This window comes from Malania oleifera, chromosome 10 (assembly GCF_029873635.1).
Source record: "Malania oleifera isolate guangnan ecotype guangnan chromosome 10, ASM2987363v1, whole genome shotgun sequence".
NCBI classification, from domain to species: domain Eukaryota; kingdom Viridiplantae; phylum Streptophyta; class Magnoliopsida; order Santalales; family Ximeniaceae; genus Malania; species Malania oleifera.
Window position 1 is genome coordinate 9,174,105 of NC_080426.1, and position 19,554 is coordinate 9,193,658.

Consider the following 19,554-nt stretch of genomic DNA (forward strand, 5'->3'; position numbering starts at 1 on the left):
TTATGTTAAGAATTTCATGGGAATTAAACTGAAACGATTTACGCAGGCTAGATTAGTTAGATGGAGGAACAAATTGCAATATTACTCTTTTTCAGTATAATATATAAAGGGTAAGGAAAATATTATTGCAAACTGTCTAACAAGATATCTCAATGCTTGCAGATTCAATGGTCAGCAGTAGCTGCCAAATTAGATGCATTCTTACTTAACAAATTCACAAACCAGCAAATTGTCCGGTTGTAAAATTTGTTAACGAAAAAAAGTATCTTCCTTTATCTCCCAAGAGGGAAGAAATAAGAAAGGGAAGAGGCAGTATTTCTCAGAAAAAAGAAAAGTCAATCCCAGTTCGTAATGCAGAAAGTAGAACTACAGGAAGCAGTAAATCTATTCACAAAGTTGCAGAAAGCAGCAAGAAAGTGAAAAAAGATAAAAGTTATATCCAATGTTTTATCTGTAGCCAGTATGGGCATTACAGTACGCATTGTTTCAAGAACCCTAAAGTCAAAAAGACTAAAAGGGAAGATATATTGGCAATCAAAGAAAAACAAGAATATAATTTGATCAGTGAGGATGAAGACTACTTAGAAACCAGTAAGGTTAAAGAAGTAGATCTGAGTATTGAAGATTTTCTGGGAATGACTCTAGAAATTTCAAAAGATAAAAGAAGATCGTTAGAAGGATTGCTAGTGGAACCAATAAGTCTAGCAAACGATGAATTCTCTATCAGATTTAAAGAGGTAGTTGAAATAATTAAAGAATTTGATGCAACTGTTTCAGAAAACTACACAATAATCAACAGGGAAAATATTGCTGCTCTTATTCATCAACAGATTAAGGTAAAGGTAGAAATGGATATATCGCTCAAAAAATATAAGTTTACTACAAAAGTAAGAATTGGGATTTCGGAGTACCCGGAATTAAAGCAGTATTGGATGAAAAGTGGACTGTCTATTCCAAAATTACACATTCCTAGAAGCCTAAACCCTGAGAATCTATTTGCAGTACAGAAAGCTCTTAAGACCAGAGAAGTCTAATTCTTTGGGTTCAATAAAACAAGACAAAGCTTTAATTTTCTTCCAGTATTAGTAAAACATGTGCTTAACTTCACTAATCTAGGAAGGTTATGGTGGATAGGGTACATAGAACCAATAGAGTTAAAGACAGGGAAAATTCTGTTTTGGAACTTATTTCCAAAAAACTGGAAAAATGGATCGGTTTCAGACTTCAATGAAGAAGAACCAGATTGGGACGATTTCCAAAAGTACACAAAGTTTTACGAATTAGTTCAAAATTTATCGGGAATTTATCTTCTTGAAGCAAGATCGACACTGGACTGTGTTATGTTTGCAGACTATGAAACCCTTATTGCAGTTGAAGGAAAGTATCTCCAACCTTCTGAAGAGGCTAGTTTGTTAGACTTTGTTATTGAAAAAAACAAAGTAGTCAGCTAGATAAAAAATTGTGAGTATCATCTTCCATCAACACAAGCAATGAAGAGTTATCTCTATTTGGTGTTAGCAGAGCTTGTCAGAAAAGATGAAGATATCATCAAGGCACTCAAGGATCTCTGAAAGGAAGATGAGATCGTATTAGATGATTGCTTTCCAAACACTCACCCAGCACTATGTCATATCCCAAACTTTGTCAGAAGAATGATTTGACAAGTCATATCAGCTTTGTGAAAAGAGAATCCATTTATTTTGTCTTTTTGTAAAGTAAGTCAGCAGACATGATGCGTTGTCCCTTTACTTTTTCTTTTCTTTTTTAAAGAAGGAATCTTTTCTTTTACTTTAAGTCGTATCAAGGAGAAAGCGAGATTGTGCTTATCCCTTAAGAGTAGGCAGTAGCCTATATAAGGAAACTCCGACCCTATTGTTCGAAGAGGAAAAATTAATAAAAGTTTTAGTTGTTTGTTCAAAGACATCTCTCTCAAATATTTTCCTTTCTAGTAAATATTATTATGTGGGTTGAAGTCCTACCTTGCCTAAAAGAGCTTGACGGAGAGGCATAAAGGCACCACATAGGCACCAACATAAAAATGGGATTGGAAGATTATTTTCTACAACTTCGTGAAGGTTCAGAGAAGAGAAGAACTTGTAAATAGATATTGATCTTTTATTAATTTAGTTCTTCCTCACCCTTTCATAACGATCTAATTAGTCGAGTCCTTTTAATTTAATAAAAATTTAGAGCCTTGAGAGAAATTTAAAAATAAAAAAATTGGCCCCTTATAGTGCTTGCTAAAAAAAAAAAAGTGGTTTTCCTGCATTAAATATTGTTGTCCACTGTTAAATATCATATGTGCATACTTCTTAGATTGTAGTCTCTTAATGGTTAAAATTTTTAGTTTATATAGGATTAGTATTTGATATTTTAAATATTTAAAATAATATCAGAATTATTTTTTATTTTTTTACTAATATCTAATATTAAGAGAAAACACAAAGAAAAATTTGTTTCCGCCTTATTTCTTTTTTTTTTTCCTAACAAAATCTTTAATTCAAATGAACCCTTATTAGTATTTATTTTTTTATAATAATTAAAAAATTAACCCCAAAATCTATAATTTGGTTCTTTGTCAAAAGTATTTATTTTCCTAATTAACTATTTTGCAATCATGACCTTGCTCAAAATTGAGTATGCATTGAAATAAAATATATGACCATTTAATTGTGGAAATGATTTCATTTTTCTACAAAAAAAAGAATTAGTTTTTTTTTTTTTTAACAACATTTGGATGAAATTAAAAAATTTTGGCTTTATTTGCTTATAGAATTACTTCCATTTTTAATTCCTAATTTTTTATATAATGACTAAAATACCACATTATTTTTTAATTTTCAAAAATTATATAGAAAAGTTGAAAATATATGTTTTCATTATTGTCTAGATTTCTAACTCTTATGCTATGTATGAGAACATGAAATTTAGATCTTTATACTTTTATTTCTATAGATTATGTTGATCTGAATACTACCTTCAATAATTTTTGAAAAAATAGATTGTCTTTTTTTTTTTTGTAATTATTTTAAAATTTACAAATAAAAAATAAATTAAACATGTATAATGGAAAAATGCTTTGCACAATTAAAACCAGCTCCAATATGCTTTTAGTTTCTATTACTTCGAATAATTCCCACAAGTCTGTATCTATGGTTTTTATGTCTCCCTTTTTTTATGCATATGTACGATTTTGTGTCCTGGCAGTTGTACAAATGATAAAATGTTACATTGAGGTGAATTGGAAGGAAGGAAATATTAGTATAAATGAATTCTTATGTTTTATATGCTTAATACTTAAATGAACTATGCTCCTAATTTGTCATTTCATGCTTTGCTCTGGACGCCTATTGGTTATAACATTTTAATTTTTTTTCTCTAACTAAATTTATTTTTCAAAAAGGTAAAGAGATAAAATATATTATTAGATAATACTATACATCAGGGAATAAGCTTCAGTTCCAACAAAGCAAAAACAAAAGGAGTTAAAACCTCAAAATTATAGAGGAATTATATTATGTAGTTGCAGAAAATCAACCTGACTAAGAGAATAAAAATCTGCGTGTACATGGCTCCGCTTATATAAATTGTTCCATATTGCAAAATGACCAGAGTATGGATGTCCCAAAAACTTACGCAATCTCGTTCTTTTTGTATTCTTATCCGTAAACTTGGAGGAATACCAATTTTGAAGAAAATCTAATCACAAATTTGAAACCGTCCATTGAAGATTTAAAGATTGGAAAACATAAGCCCAAATGGTTCTACTGAATTCCCAGTGGACATAAAGATAATCTGCCAATTCTGAATTATTTTTGCAAAACAAACAAATTGAAGCCAAAATCCAACCTATTTTCTGCAACTTGTTGAGAGCCAATATTTATTTCTGGAAGTGAGCCACTGACGGAAGGATACTTTTGGAGGGACTAAAGAGTTCCAACACAATTTATAGTAAGACTTCTTTATATTACCATACTTAATTGGAAAATGTTGGTACCGTTGTTTGCTTCTTTGCTGACCTATTAAAATGGCAAATGTCAATGCCTCGGCTATAACTGGATGCTGGGGCATTTTTCTTGAAAATTTCTTTTGGAATTTTAATTTTAATAAAATTCTAAGGGATTCAGAGACAAATTCAATGCTTAATTTATCAAAGCTCATATATTCTTTATAGTTTTGTGCCCCAAAAGAGGACTCTAGTTGTTGGACCATCTACAACAAAAATACTTTAATTGTTAGAAACCTTTATTCTCATCTTATTGAGCTTAAGTACGGTAATATAAAGAAGTTTCACTATAAATTGTGTTGGAACAGGTAATATAAAGAAGTCTCACTATAAATTGTGTAGCTCCAACACAATTTATAGTAAGACTTCTTTATATTACCATACTTGAGCTCAATAAGATGAGAATAAAGGTTTCTAACAATTAAAGTATTTTTGTTGTAGATGGTCCAACAACTAGAGTCCTCTTTTGGGGCACAAAACTATAAAAAAAATATATGAGCTTTGATAAATTAAGCATTGAATTTGTCTCTGAATCCCTTAGAATTTTATTAAAATTAATATTCCAAAAGGAATTTTCAGGAAAAATGCCCCAGCATCCAGTTATAGCCGAGGCATTGACATTTGCCATTTTAATAGGTCAGCAAAGAAGCAAACAACGGTAGCAACATTGTCCAATCCATCAAGACAACAGGTACTTCCATAGCCTTCACTTGATTTACCAAAATATATACTCATTGTGGCAATGGAATTTTATGGCATTTGATACAGGTTCACCTGAAATACAAATATACCATGTTCCAATTGACGAGATTATATGTCGATTGAAAGCACTAGACTTAGAACAGCAGGAACAATGATATGGTAGGGGAAGAGCAAAATGCACTTGTCCCTTACAAACGAGATGATCAAATTGTTCCATATGGAGGGCTCGATCATATCAAGAAACGTAGGCCAAGGCCAAAGGTGGACCTTGAAGCAGAGACAACTAGGCTATGGAAACTCTTGATGGAAAAGGAGGGAAGTGAGGACCCTGAAGGAACAGAAGGAAAAATATTGGGAAGAAGAAAGGAAAGTCTTCCGTGGACAAGCTGAGTCATTCATTGCACGCATGCACCTTGTTCAAGGTATAAGAACAAAACTCATCTGTTTTCACCTTCAAACTTCTCAATTTCATATTTGGAGCCAACATTTTACGATGCAAATCCACTTTCCACAATCATGTTCTTTGGCTTCAAGTTGGCATAATGTCCATGCACCAGGAGTCATAAATGTTATGAATGGCATTATGAAATAGTCCTGCGTAACATATGAATATAAAAAGTCAAATAAACTTCACAAATCTGAATCTTTTGGACTAGTTGATTTGACCAACATAAATGTCTGCATTGTTGACTGGATAACCATGCTGAAAGTAGGAATTCTGGAACTAACAACCAATTTTCATGAACACCATAAACATTAATTAAAAATTATTACTTACTACACACCAAATGAGGATGCACACAAAAAATCTGTCTAACATATGCAGTCCACTGCAATTATAACTGGTTTTTTGAAAGCGGAATGCATAAATTGTAACTCACAAATAATATACGTAAAAACAAAATAATACCTTTTGCAGGAGACAGGCGTTTTTCGCAGTGGAAAGGATCAGTTGTTGACTCTGATAGGAGTTTTCCTTACTCAGAATGTATCATACCATCTTTCAAGGTAATACCAAAGCTTCAGCATAATTATAATATTTCGCTTTCATCCAAACAAAAATTGCTCAAACTTCTTTCCTGCTCTGTGCAGCTCTGCATTCATGTCCCTCACAGCACGATTTCCACCTGAGTCAACTAGCAACAACAGAACATGCTATAAGGGTGAGACAAGAATACTGGTTGAAGAACCAGAGGACAGCGTACCAGGCACGAATGACACCATCAAATGGAATGCAAAGGCATCAGGTAAAACAATATACAACCAAAGCTCTACAACACCCCATGAATCATTGACGTTTAATGGAGACTGTGTGACCTCAGGAAGAAGAGCAAACTTAGTCAAAGCAAAAAATCAAAGAGTAGAGGAAGAAGTCCTTTCATCACAAGATTCTTTTGACTCCTCTTTGATTAGAGCTGCTGGGAGAATCAGATCTTCCTCAGGTTCGAACTCAGAAGCAGAAGATTCAACTACTGCCTGCAAACCCAGCGGAATCCAAGGTTCTACTTCAATAAATCTTCAGCAGATTAGCAAGACTGCCATGTTCAAGGAATTTCACTGCCATGAAAATGCATTTTTTTATGACAGCTCCATGCATGTGCATACGCAATTAGAAGATGTAGAGCATGGCAGTCAAAAAATAGCACTGGAGGGAGTAGATAACCCAAAAAACTCATCAGCACTTACACAACCACTACTACCGATCCACCTATGCAAGCACCAATTCATCTTTCCAGTAATTATCAGTTGCACAGGACTCCAGACGCTGGAATACAAGAAGTAGACTGTTTGGAACTATGGGGAGAAGAAAGCATTTCTTCTTGGGCTTCAAATACTTCCAGAACAAGCAAGGCAAAAGATGATAACTCTACGACCAAAAAACATGGACAAATGGCAGAAAACATGGGCAAAATGATGGTCCAACATGATGGACTATTTAGACCTCAAGGAACGCCATTAGTGGGACCATACGCATTATCAAGCAAGCAACAAATCGATCAACATGGATCTCATGTTAAGAATAATCAATGTCCATGCAACAATGATCAACATGAGAGGATGAAAGCCTTGGAAAGCTCCTCAGTTACAGGGCCCGTAAATCTCGCTGAAGCAAATGCTAGAAGGCAGAACATACCATGCAGCAAGTCTCCAATGTCCCCAAGCTGCCACAAGAAGCTTCTGATGTAGATAAGAGAGTCTCCCTACGGGAAAAACAAACACAGTTAGAGAAATATGTGGCTGAACCAACTCTAAAGCAGCAGGTTCATTCTTCTGACAAGGCATATAGTGCAGCAAATACCAATAGTTTGAAAGGAAAGAGAGGGAAGGTTGAGGGCAAAAAAGAAATCGCATGATTGGGAAAGTTTAAGAAAGCATGTGCAGTCCACTAGTACAAAAATAGAAAGAACCCAAGCTACAATGGATTCACTGGACTATGAAGCATTGCGAAATGCTAGTGTTCGTGACATTTCCGATGCTATCAAAGAACGAGGCATGAACAACATGCTTGCAGATCGGATTAAGGTATATTATGAAATTCAATCTTACAAATCCTCAGACGTGTAATGAACAACTTCTAGATATCCAATAAAAAAAGAAAAAAAAACTAACCATGGTTGCACAATGTTGCAGGCCTTCCTTAACCGGCTGGTTAAAGAACATGGAAGCATCGACCTAGAGTGACTAAGGGATGCCCCACCTGACCAAGCGAAGTAAGCCCATCCAAATGTTTCAATCTTATACATGTCTTATGAATAGAAGGCTATTTGCAACATATAAAGCAAATGATCTTAAATACACAGAATTTGTAGCTTTGGCTCATAAAGACGTTCTATGCTGCAGAGATTATCTGTGAAGTATAAGAGGATTAGGGTTAAAGAGTGTCGAGTGTGTGTGGCTTTTAACATTACATCATCTCGCTTTCCCAGTAAGCCTTCTACGGAAACTACAAAGCATTTACAAGCTTAAAAGTTGAAATGAATCTTAACCATATTATGATTATATCTTCATAAAGGTTGATACAAATGTTGGACGAATAGCTGTGAGACTAGGATGGGTTACCCTTCAACCACTGCCTGAGTCACTCCAGTTGCATCTCCTAGAATTGCAAGTATCATAAACAAACTCATCTATTTATTTTCTTCACGTAAACAAGCTAAATGCCTTTCTCTGTAGGTATCCTGTGCTGGAGTCAATTCAGAAATATCTGTGGCCGATTTGCAAACTGGATCAGCGAACATTGTAACCATTAGAACCTCTTTCAAATCACTTATGTTATTAGAGCAAAATTAACTACAAAGAATTATTTATTGATACATATGCAGGTTTTCTGCACAAAGAACAGACCAAATTGCAATGCATGTCCAATGAGGGGGAGTGTAGACACTTTGCAAGTGCTTTCACAAGGTTTGCTTCCCATTGCACTACTATTTACAATACTAACATCTTTCAGGTAAATAAAACAAGAAACAAGACATCACCTATAATTGTGTGATGCTTATGGTAGAAGCCCCCAAGAATCTGCAATCCGAGCAGTTGTAAAATTCTCAAGATTAGTTTATAATTTAGAACCTGGGCTGAGAAAAAGATGTAAGATGGGGCATAATATCACTATCAAAATGAACAAATGCAAAGAAGAGGGGACTGTCAATCATCAAATTCAAATTTCATCTCTTGATTAGAAAAAGTAGATGAGAAATGAACAGCTGCAGAGAAAAACAAGATATGTGAAATCAGAAAAAAATTTGGGCAAGTGAATTTGAAGCAAGGGTAAAATAGTTTTTTTCAACATTCTGTCAGCCCAACAAAACTAGCAGAAGAGTTTTCTGCACACAAAACCAAGTTTTCAATTAACTCCTCTACAAATTAAAACTGCCACTGAGAACATAAATAACTATGTCCTTCACTCCTCACAAAGTTATGAAGGTATGACAACTACTTTATATCTTAAAGTAAAATAAAAATGTGCAATATATGCTGTCCAATCCATTATCTGCTTAAATGAAAAATAAGTAAAAAAAGATAAGTTTTAAGAGTGCAAAAAACAAGAGTTAGAAACAAAATAAATGAGCTCAATAATCATTAAACCTTTCCAACATGAATAATGCAGAAATTGGTGAGAAAGGAATTCAATTCTTGTTATAACACAGCTCGTCTACACAAATGCCTGTGTACATAAATGTGATTGATGACTAACCCTGTTTGTTGCAGTGCAAGACTTGCTCTGCCCGCTCCAGAAGAGAAGAGTATCGTGAGTGTACCAGTTCCCATCGCAGCCAACAGAAAACCAAGTATAGTCGTTAATCCCATGCCACTACCTTCACCTGAGAAAGATCAAATTGGAGTGACAAGGTCAGAAACTGCAAACTGTGAACCTATCATTGAAGTACCAGCAACACCTGAGCCAGAACGCAGAGAAATAACAGAAAGTGAAATAGAAGAGGCATTCAACGAAGACCCTGAGGAAATTCCTACAATCAAACTCAACATTGAAGAGTTTACAACAAACCTGCAAACTTACATTCAAGAAAACAAGATGGGCCTTCAAGAAGGTGACATGTCAAAGGCTTTGGTTGTTTTGAATTCAGCAGCTGCTTCTATCCCCACACCAAAACTGAAAAATGTGAGCCGGCTATGAACAGGGCACCAAGTGTAAGTTGCATCTTCCATTTAGCATCTGATGACAAAACGTTCAGGTACCTTTACAGATCAGCAGAACAATTTATACTATGATTTAAACTATTCCTTGCAAGTAAAAAACTCCCCAAGCAGCAGCTGCTGCAGATTGACAACAGCTGCAAGATGTTCAAATGGGGAAAAAAATCATTTTGTGAGTGGTAGTTTTATCATTGCACATGCCATAGTTGAAAATTGCTTCAAAAATTAAAGCAACCACTAGCAGTAAGAACAGAAAATAAGATCTAGATATTATTTTGGTACAAACCAATGATAAATCAAGACATATAATGGACACTAAGATATCCCCACATACTAAATTCTTTTCATTCCTAAATCCAATTCTAATCTTATGTAGGTATGAACTTCCAGATTCACACCCTCTGCTCAATGGGGTCAGTTATTCCGGTGATATTTTCCATTTGCAGTAACATACACATCAAATTTTCGCCTATGTAACTGCCCCTTTTTAAAAATTACGAATGGATATGCGAGAACCAGATGATCCAAGCCCATACCTTCTCACTATATGGACACCAGGTAAGCATAAAATACAATACAGATGTGATAAATCAAAATAAAGATAGGATGATGAAATATTAGTGATATGTAACATCAACATAGACCACCATTTAACATACACAGTGATTACATGGGTGGGTGCAGGGCCGCTTAACATTCCAACTAGAAATTTTAGATTCTATTTTTAATTCAAATGCTGATTAATTTCAAGTAATTTACCAACATTTATTACAAGGTGAAACCGCAAATTCAATTCAACTGCCAGAGAGAAGGTGTGGATGGCAAGAAGCAAGCAAATTGTGCAATGAGAACACATGCTTTTCTTGCAATAGCACAAGAGAAGAAAATTCACAAACAGTGAGAGGCACTCTTCTGGTAAGAGCATTTATACCATAATACCTGATGGTGCTAGAGTACAAAAATAACAATATAAACTACAATGTTATTGTCATAATAATAATATTTCGAATCAAAAATAAAATAACTAAAACAAGTTGTTTACCAAATTTATGTCAATGGACAGATACCATGTAGAACAGCTACGAGAGGAAGTTTTCCACTCAATGGCACATATTTCCAAGTTAATGAGGTAATATTCTTATTCTTCTGCTTTCAGTTTTTGTTTCCCAAAGTACCATCTAAAAGGAATCCCCAAGTTTATAACAGCATAGATAAAAACTGTGCAACTTATATGATGGATATATCTTCAATAATGAAGACAGGAATAGCAATTTGCCTATTTGTCTATCCAATTGCCCCTCAAAAGCCACTTATTTCGTATTCAGACCAAAGTCAAACAAATGTGTCATTACCCTGCAGGTGTTGCAGATCATGATTCTAGCCTTAACCCTATTGATGTTCCAAGGGCATGGATATGGAACTTACCAAGACAGGCGGTATACTTTGGAACTTATGTATCAACAATATTCAAAGTTAAGGCAATGAAAAAATCTATATCTAATTACATTCAAATTTTAAGTAAAACAGAGAAATGACTTATGAATCAATACTTTTCTAGGCTTGACAACTGAGGGAATCCAGTACTGCTTCTGGAGAAGTATAGTGTGCTTCCTTTTTGTTCAAATTTTCCTTGCCTGACCATGTGCTACCCCTTCTTGTTAAATTTCCCCATCCCTAACTATAGCACCTTACTATTATATAGAGGTACTTCATGAATATATAGGATAAAAAACACTAACATAATAATCTACTTTTAATCTTTTTCTATTGATATGTGACGTCCCGAACCCAGTAGGGTCCACGGTGCCACTTTCCATAAATGAATTCAATCTACTAGCGGAAATAATCTAAAACCTCAAATATTATATTACAAGAGTACTATACCACCATATTTACACGGGTATCTCCAAGTAACAATATTTACATCACATGAAACATAAAAACATACTTAACTAATATTACACAAACACTTACTCTACGCTATATTTTCTAACCCCGCCCAGAAGCTCGCTAGGCTTGGTCTCTGGAACGTCCTGAAATATGAATTAATTATTGGAGTGAGACACCTCTTAGTAAGTAAGGACTAGATTATTATCAGTGTGTGTCTGAAATGAGTTTTAGTATAAAATAATTTAATAATTATTTTTTAAAACTATACTAGAAATTTCATTTATAAACTTTCGGTCATATATTTAAATAAGTACACGTACTTTTCTCCAAAACAACATTTAGGCCTATTAAATGACCATAATCACAAAAATACACAAATATGTATAAAATAACTTCTTTAGGCCTATGAACGTCATGTTTAACCCCCATGACTAGGTTGTACAGTCCGAAGACTGGATTTAACTTGGTTGGCCGACCAAAGTTAAATCAAAACATTATGTTTGTAAGATCGATCTGCCTACCACATCCTGATTCAGAAACAGGTGGGTACAATCCTACTCAGGCCAAATCAACTATCCACCGCCAACACTTCCCACAACAGTGTGGCTACACTAATATTCCTCTGTAACTATGGTACCGAGCATTCATTGTATCCGGCCCATCAGGGTTCTTAAAACATATAAATTACAATTTATGGAACAAAACAATATAATGATCTCCTCATTTTCTCAACTTATAACTTGTAATAAACTCTCATCATAATTCCCAACCAAACATGTAATAATTATAACACCGTAAAATTCACAATAAAACACATAATAAATATAACTTCATAAAAATCCCAACATGCTTAATTAGGCAATAAAATAAATTAAACTCATGCCACACGATTTGCATGTTATTTATAATTCAATAAATTACTGAAGAAAATATATAATAATATACTCGGGTATATTTAATAAAAATACGAGTATGATCACCTCCACATGTTTAACTTAAATATATTTAAATAAAATACGACAGGATCAAATCTACGTACTTCAGTTTTACTCACATAAATATTTAAATAAAATTAGTATCACCAAATTCATATACTCAAATTTAATCGGATATAATTAAAATAAAAATATGATCAAATCCGTGCGGTTTAATTTGACCTAGGCATATATTCCAGTATATTCCCAAAAACCTGATTTCATATACTCAAATTTAATCGGATATAATTAAAATAAAAATATGATCAAATCCCTGTGATTTAATTTGACCCAAGCATATATTCCAATATATTCCCAAAAACGTGATTTGATCAAATTCCCGTAGTTTAATTTAATTCCAAAATATATTCCCTAAAACCCGATTTGATCAAATTCCCGTAGTTTAATTTAAATCCAAAATATATTCCCAAAAACCCGATTTGATCAAATCCCCACAGTTTTATTTAGCCCAAACATACGAATATAATTAAAATAAAATAATCAATTTAAATCAGACATATTTTAAAATAAAATATGACATAATCTAGCCCCCTTACACTCACTTTGGAGTGGCGCCTACGACGTGCAAAAGACGAAATTTCTCTAGTTAAATCTTTGAAAAGTGGAGCTGGGACCCGAGAATGATGTCCGTTCTTCAATTTAAACAAGAATTGGAAGAGAAATTGTGAGAGTGAGAGAGAGAGAGAGAGTACGGCCAAGGGGGGGTTGAAATTGAATTGCTTAAAGGATCAAGAAACTTCCTGATCCTTCATTTCATAACTTATAAATATAAATATATATATTATATAATATTATTATATTATTATATTATATTGATATATTATTATATTATATTATATTATATTAAATAAATATTATTAAATTAATTAATTAATTATTTATTATTATTATTATTATTTTTAGGATCACTACATGATATATGTTTGGTTCTTGCATTTTATTTTGCTTAAATCCAAACTAATTTGTGGGGGTGTGCACACGTTTATTTATATGTATGTATGCATGCATAAATATTACAAAAAAATTGTATAAATTAAAAATAAATAAAGCACAATATTATAGCATTCTTGAAGTAAAATATCTCATAAATGATAGTGTTGATAGTCAACAAATCATAGATATCCTAGTTTGGATCTTAGGGTTATAGGTAGCAAATATAATTTGTCCAATGAAGGCTCCCGTAAGGACAATGGGGGTTAAGATAAATTTTGATGCCCCATCTTTGTCCAGGTATATGTGTTTAGCTGCATTACTTATTAGGAAGGACATGGGAAGGCATAGGGTGGCAAATTTAAATTGGACAGTTACAAATATACTACCCCCAGTGAAGCAATGAGTCTATGGTTTCATTTCTAGCTTGCCAATCAAAAAGTATAAAGTCAGATAGAAACCAAAGCCAATACTAAGTTTATTTCCTACAAAACTGTGGGCTAACAGAAATAACATAACAATCAAGAATACTCACACAGCAACATCATTTAGAGTTCAAACACAAAAATATAATTGCTGACATACCAGGCTTAAGTAGCAATCACAACAACAGAGGCCACGCATCAATTGCAACTGTTTCAAATATTTTATAACAGAACATGGACATTAGACCAAGGATGCCTTTTTTTTTTTTATGTAGCATATTTTTAAAAGAATGAAGACACGTGTCTAGTAGAAAATTTAGTAAAAAAGAGCAAGTACGTGCACATGGTTTTTACACCAAAATCCAACATACTAATATTTAAATGGTTTTAATATATCTTATTTAACTTAGATGCAGTAAAACATTTACTATGAGTATTGGATTTTAAATCAGTTTTTGGCAAGAAAAAAAAACCCTTTTTTTTTTAACATAACAGAAACCAATACAAAAACACACACACGTGACAAAAACCCCAAAAAAACAAAAAATGCAACCAAAAAAATGGAAACAAAACTAAAAAATAAAGGTCTCCAAATCTCAATGGATATATGCTAGTTGCTGACTTGTGAAAGCACCTAAGGCAATCATCAACCTCTACCATCAAAAGAAAATGTCACGTAACTTGAATGAAAAAAAAATTGTTTCAAAATCCCTAGGTAATCAAAGGCAAAGGTCCCAATCCTAAATGAGACCATATCCAAAATTGAAGTTGGAGTAAACAATATATAAATAAATAAACATCACTACCACATCATAACAAAAAAGGAAGAGAAATGTCATTGTAAATCACCAAATTCAAGTAAGAAATGACCATCACTACACCCCATTAACAAGCACACACATACACACACAGGTAGATTGAATGGGCATTGCATCTATTCGCTCTCAAATTTCATTTTTAAATCGTAGAAGATTGTAAAATTATGTCAGAAACAGTAAATCTAAGTTTCATCAATCTCTCTCTCTCTCTCTCTCACACACATTGCACTCACAGCAGGTCATGGAAATGCTTGGTGGTGCATGGCAGTGGCCATGGCTTTTCTGGTGGTGATGGTGTGATCCCCTTTCCCTCCGCACTTCTAATGAATATTAATTTATTAATTAAAAATTAATGATGATTAATAAAAAAAATGTTATAAAACTAATAATATTATAAATATTTTTTTAAAAAAAAGAATTCATTAATAGAAATAATATTATAAATATAAATCAATAATGTATTACTGTGAATTAGCAAATAAAAATCATATACTATCTCATTTAATAGAAAATATTTTAAATGTTAATTAACATAAATAGTAATTAAACTATTAATTAAAAATTAAAAAATTTTAATTAAAAACTTTAATTATAAAATATTTATTAAAAATATTAACTTATTTAATAATATAATTATTAAGGTAAATTAATACATGTATTAATTTGTTATGGATTATAATATATCAATTATTTGTTGAAATATATTAATATTATTGAGATGATGATTATATAGATATGAATATAAGTATAATGAAAGTGAGTATCCAAATATTGAGAATATGATGATATAGATATGAATATAAGTACAATGAAAGTGAGTATCCAAATACCACTTATTCCATGAGTACCTTCAATCACAATTTCTTTTTAAACACAAACAAACAGTACTCGATAACTTCCAGCATTTTTCTATCAGCACTTATTATCATCAAATTGTATTCAGCACTTTGTTAGCAATTTTTCATAAGTGGTTTCAAATAATCCCTTCATATTTTTCAACCTTGCCCAAGGCATCCCAACAACTTGTCACACCTCAAGTGAAACTATGCAACCCTATAGATCTAATCCTAATAAATCTTTTTAACTCAGACTTTACCTACATAACTACTAAAAATGAGAACCTCCCTCCTTTCTAAAACCAAGTCATTAGTATGCATTTACCAATTTTTTCTATCAAAAAAAAAAATCTAACTCTTCAACCAAAGCTTACAAATTGTCTTCTCCTTTCTAAACCAAGTCATTTGTATGCATTTACCAATTTCTTCTGTCCCAAAAAAAAAAATTTAGCTTTTCAACCTGAGCTTACTAATCGTCTTCTATGTAGCAAAGTTTCTGATACTTCTAGAATCAATAACAACACAGACTGCCTCCATCCAACCATGCAAGTAGGGCAAAAAGTTCTTTTCCCAACCTTTATTATTAATAGGGTCAGCATCACATTATGAATCACAATCCACATTACCATTTGCATAAACAATTTCTATTCTAAAGCCTCTCAGCTGACCCAAAAACCCATTCTCCCTACCAGGATCATCTGAGTCCAGATCAACTAGACTTGACCAAGGTAAAATTCCACCTAAAACAGTTCACGAAACAATGCTTATATTGGCCGCTCATAATATAATTCAAATTAGTTGCCTCAGACCAAAAATACCATCAGCTTTATTGCTTAGATTTCACCAGATGTGATTGAGCAGGGTGATGCATTTAACTTTCTGGACTCTGGAGCATCCATGAAGTTCAACTACCCTATGATTCAGTGGCTTTTTTTTTGGATAAAAGAAGCTATATATATATATATATATAGAGAGAGAGAGAGAGAGAGGGAGGAGAGAGAGGGAGGTAGAGAGAGAAACTACAGCGCAGATGAGGAAAAGAAATCCTCAAAAAAATAAAATAAATAAATTAAAAATAAATTAAAAATAAACCTACACAAAAACTAACCAAGAAAGCCCCAAAGCCCCTCTTTAATCCCTTCCCATCATAAATTCATAATATTCCTTTCACTCCATAAAGCTTTTTAGCCTTAACTTGGTTGAGTTAGTTCTGGGGCACAAGAACATGGCCTAAGATTTTTCAGGCAACAAACTATTCTAGTTAACGGGTATTTGTTTACTCTTGAAGATTTGATTAAACCCTGTCAGCCCGTCATCCCCCTCAGCAATTTCCCTCCAGCCAAACACAGCCCTTAAATTCTCATGCATTGAACTTAGTTCAGTCTCAATATTTAACTCCTGTTCTAATAATTTCATCGTTTACCACACAATTTATGTCCTCCAACAGTTACAGTTTCAAAAGACTTGCCCGCATGAGTCTGTCCTTCTGCCCCTCAAGATCTACTATCATCCGCACTAAGCTTTAGTAAGTCGTGCAACTGATGCTTCATTTAATTAATAATCTTGTTGATATAAATAAGCCTCGCTAAGTCAAAACTTCTAAGGCAATTTGGCTAAATTACGAAGAATAGCTCCAGCAACAACTAAAATGCCTCTAGGGTTTTAAACAGGATGCAACTAAACTCTCCAGATGCAATGAGAACACAATACATACTAAAACCTAAGTTTAAAACATGCAGAAAACAATGCCTAAAAGCCTAAATAACTACTACACTAGCGACACTGTAACAACAGCCCCAAATGTAATTAATGTCAATGCAAAACCCCAAATGACACAAACATTCCTTAACTAGCAAAGGCAAGTGTGGAACAGCAAAGCAAATCAAAATACACACTTTAATACACACATGTGCATGCATATGTTGGAGGGATAGTGGGATGGTGTTTCCCAGGAACCCATATTGCTGGGAAAGGATGGCACCTGAATGTTGGCTCTTTGCCACATGGTAGTTGGTGCACATGTTGCAGAAAGCTCATAATCTCCAAGGAAGTCCCAAATCAAAGTAGAAGGACAAAAGAAAAGAAATAAATGTTGGCTCTTCGCCACAAGGTAGTTGGTGCACATGTTGCAGAAATCTCATAAGCTCCAAGGCAGTCCCAAATCAAAGTAGAAGGTAACAAAAGAAAAGAAATGAACAAGAAGAAGAAGATGAAGAAAGATAAGATGCAGCCTAAGAAAAAGAAAAAACAGTAAACAACCTGTTGAGAGGATAATGAATGTTGTGAAGAACATTCTCCACAAACCCTCAAAGCACCATTACAAAGGACTAATCTTAAACATGTAATGAAACATCAACTATTCTAACCACTGATTCTAATAGGAAATGATGAGCTCTTCTCGGGTGCCATGACACAATCTATCACGTAGCACATGATAAGTAGACAGGTGCATGCATAATACATATAACACCCCGAAAAAATCCTAAAGACAAAAATAACCAGTCATAAAGATCCATGTGTCAAATAAAATAAAAATATGAATGACTACCCTTTTCAAATATAATCAGGCAACTCTTTTTTGGTTGTCCCTACTCCTTTGCTCTATATAAGATGATTTTCACCTTAGTGTTCTGAAAGCAAGATTATTGGAAGCTGGGACTTTAAGCTCCACTTGCTAATTCAGATCAGTTCTGTTTATTTATCAATGTGAACTCACCCAGATGCTGCTGCCTACCATACCTGGAGAGCAAGAAATACAAAGCTTTATGAAAATATTCATATAGTGCTGAAACTGTTGTGGAAAAGATTTTCTTTGATGTAAAGGGCAGAGTAGTTGGTGTTACAAAATCATGGACAGTGTAATAAGCATAGGTTTGGGGCTGAATGGGCTCTCAATATTTTAAACTCAAAGCTTTCTCTAGTACTTTTCCCCTGTGTGCTTCAACAAGATGTAGACAAGCAAATGAATCTGAATCATAGGCAAAACTGTCCCTAGAAAACACCAATCCTATGCTAATCAATCTTTCATTTATTTATTAAAAAAAAGAGAAAGAGAGAGAGAAGTCATTAGTACTTAATATAATAGCCTGGTACTTAATAGCAATGTCTCAAATCATGAAATGCTGCTATATGTATATACTTTAGGGTGAAAGCTTCTTAAAATGTATTCAACTCATTCATGCTTGAACCTCAACCAATCATTTCAAGAAGGGGCTCAATCATACTTCCTTTGCTAACTATTGTTTGGGAAAATTGCCTTGCAGGGTTTGTTTGTGTGCGAGGATTTGACCAAAAAACATGAGCACCCTGACCTTTAATGGCCAGATTGCACTTTCCAGCAAGTAAGTTGGCCAAGACAAAAAATGAAAAATGAAAAAAGAAGGGATAAGTAGGCCAGAAGGAGAAATCGACAGTTAAAGCTACTTACCAAGATCTGTCCATCTTGGAAAAACAAGTGCCGACCAAATACAAGAGCAGATCGTTCATTAACATGTTGTACATTCAATTACTCCCCCTCTGACATGGGGTGAATTCACAGCAAGTTGTGCAGGCAACAAAAAGGAATTTCTATTTATTTTAAGACATTCCATTGTCATGAGCTAAGCTTGTTCAGGGCATTATGCTTGCCTGTGACCGCTTATCTCGTGTGCTTGGGATGGATTTCCATCATGTAAATACTAGTGTAGGGTTATTTTCTGCTAGTAGAGTCTTTGTAAGCCAAATAAGGCAGTATGACTCCTCGGTCACTTTGATGTTTCCTAGTGCCAGGATGATAATTACATAAAAACCTCTTTAAGGGAGGGTGAGTGTTCATCAATCTACTAGCAATTGTCAACATGCTTAGCCTACTTGCCTCTCTCGCTAAGTACAACTTGTCAACGGAGGATTTGTTAATGAATTACGTTTGCTTCAATGTTTACTGCTTGGTTGCCACGACTCTCATGAATTGATTATTATTTCCGCTGCTATCTGAATGAATGTTAATGAAAGTACTTTGTGAATGAATGTTGGTAAACGATAGGTTGACTAGTTAAGCAAGAGTGCTTCAGCTAGTGCCGCACGGCCCTTCACAACGGTGTGAAAAGAGGCAGACCGTGACATTTGGTATCAGAGACCAAGTCGGTGACACTTGGTTAGAGCCCAAGGTTGAGTTGCTATGTGAATTCGATTGCCTTCGTTGTTGGATTTGGAAAGCTTTGGTAAGTGACCATGGCACCAAACAATACTAAGAGGATCAGCGTGCTAGAAGCACAGGTTGAGGAAACAACCAACACTATGGCCGCGGAGGTGACCCAG

At 33.9% G+C, this 19,554-nt stretch overlaps 1 protein-coding gene across 1 annotated transcript; it reads left to right on the forward strand.

The window, feature by feature from the left end:
* Positions 1-3,409: 3,409 nt before the first annotated feature.
* LOC131166498 (transcriptional activator DEMETER-like) lies at positions 3,410-18,631 on the forward strand. The gene is given in 23 exon segments (XM_058125097.1): positions 3,410-4,851; positions 4,853-5,046; positions 5,048-5,130; positions 5,628-5,670; positions 5,672-5,716; positions 5,801-6,362; positions 6,455-6,802; positions 6,850-7,058; positions 7,060-7,231; positions 7,340-7,419; positions 7,550-7,634; positions 7,722-7,813; positions 7,883-7,948; positions 7,989-8,074; positions 8,077-8,113; positions 8,918-9,358; positions 9,741-9,790; positions 9,878-9,922; positions 10,140-10,279; positions 10,428-10,497; positions 10,727-10,829; positions 10,915-10,961; positions 18,522-18,631. Coding segments are annotated over 23 exon segments (3,201 nt in total). The 5' UTR covers positions 3,410-4,758.
* Positions 18,632-19,554: the final 923 nt, after the last annotated feature.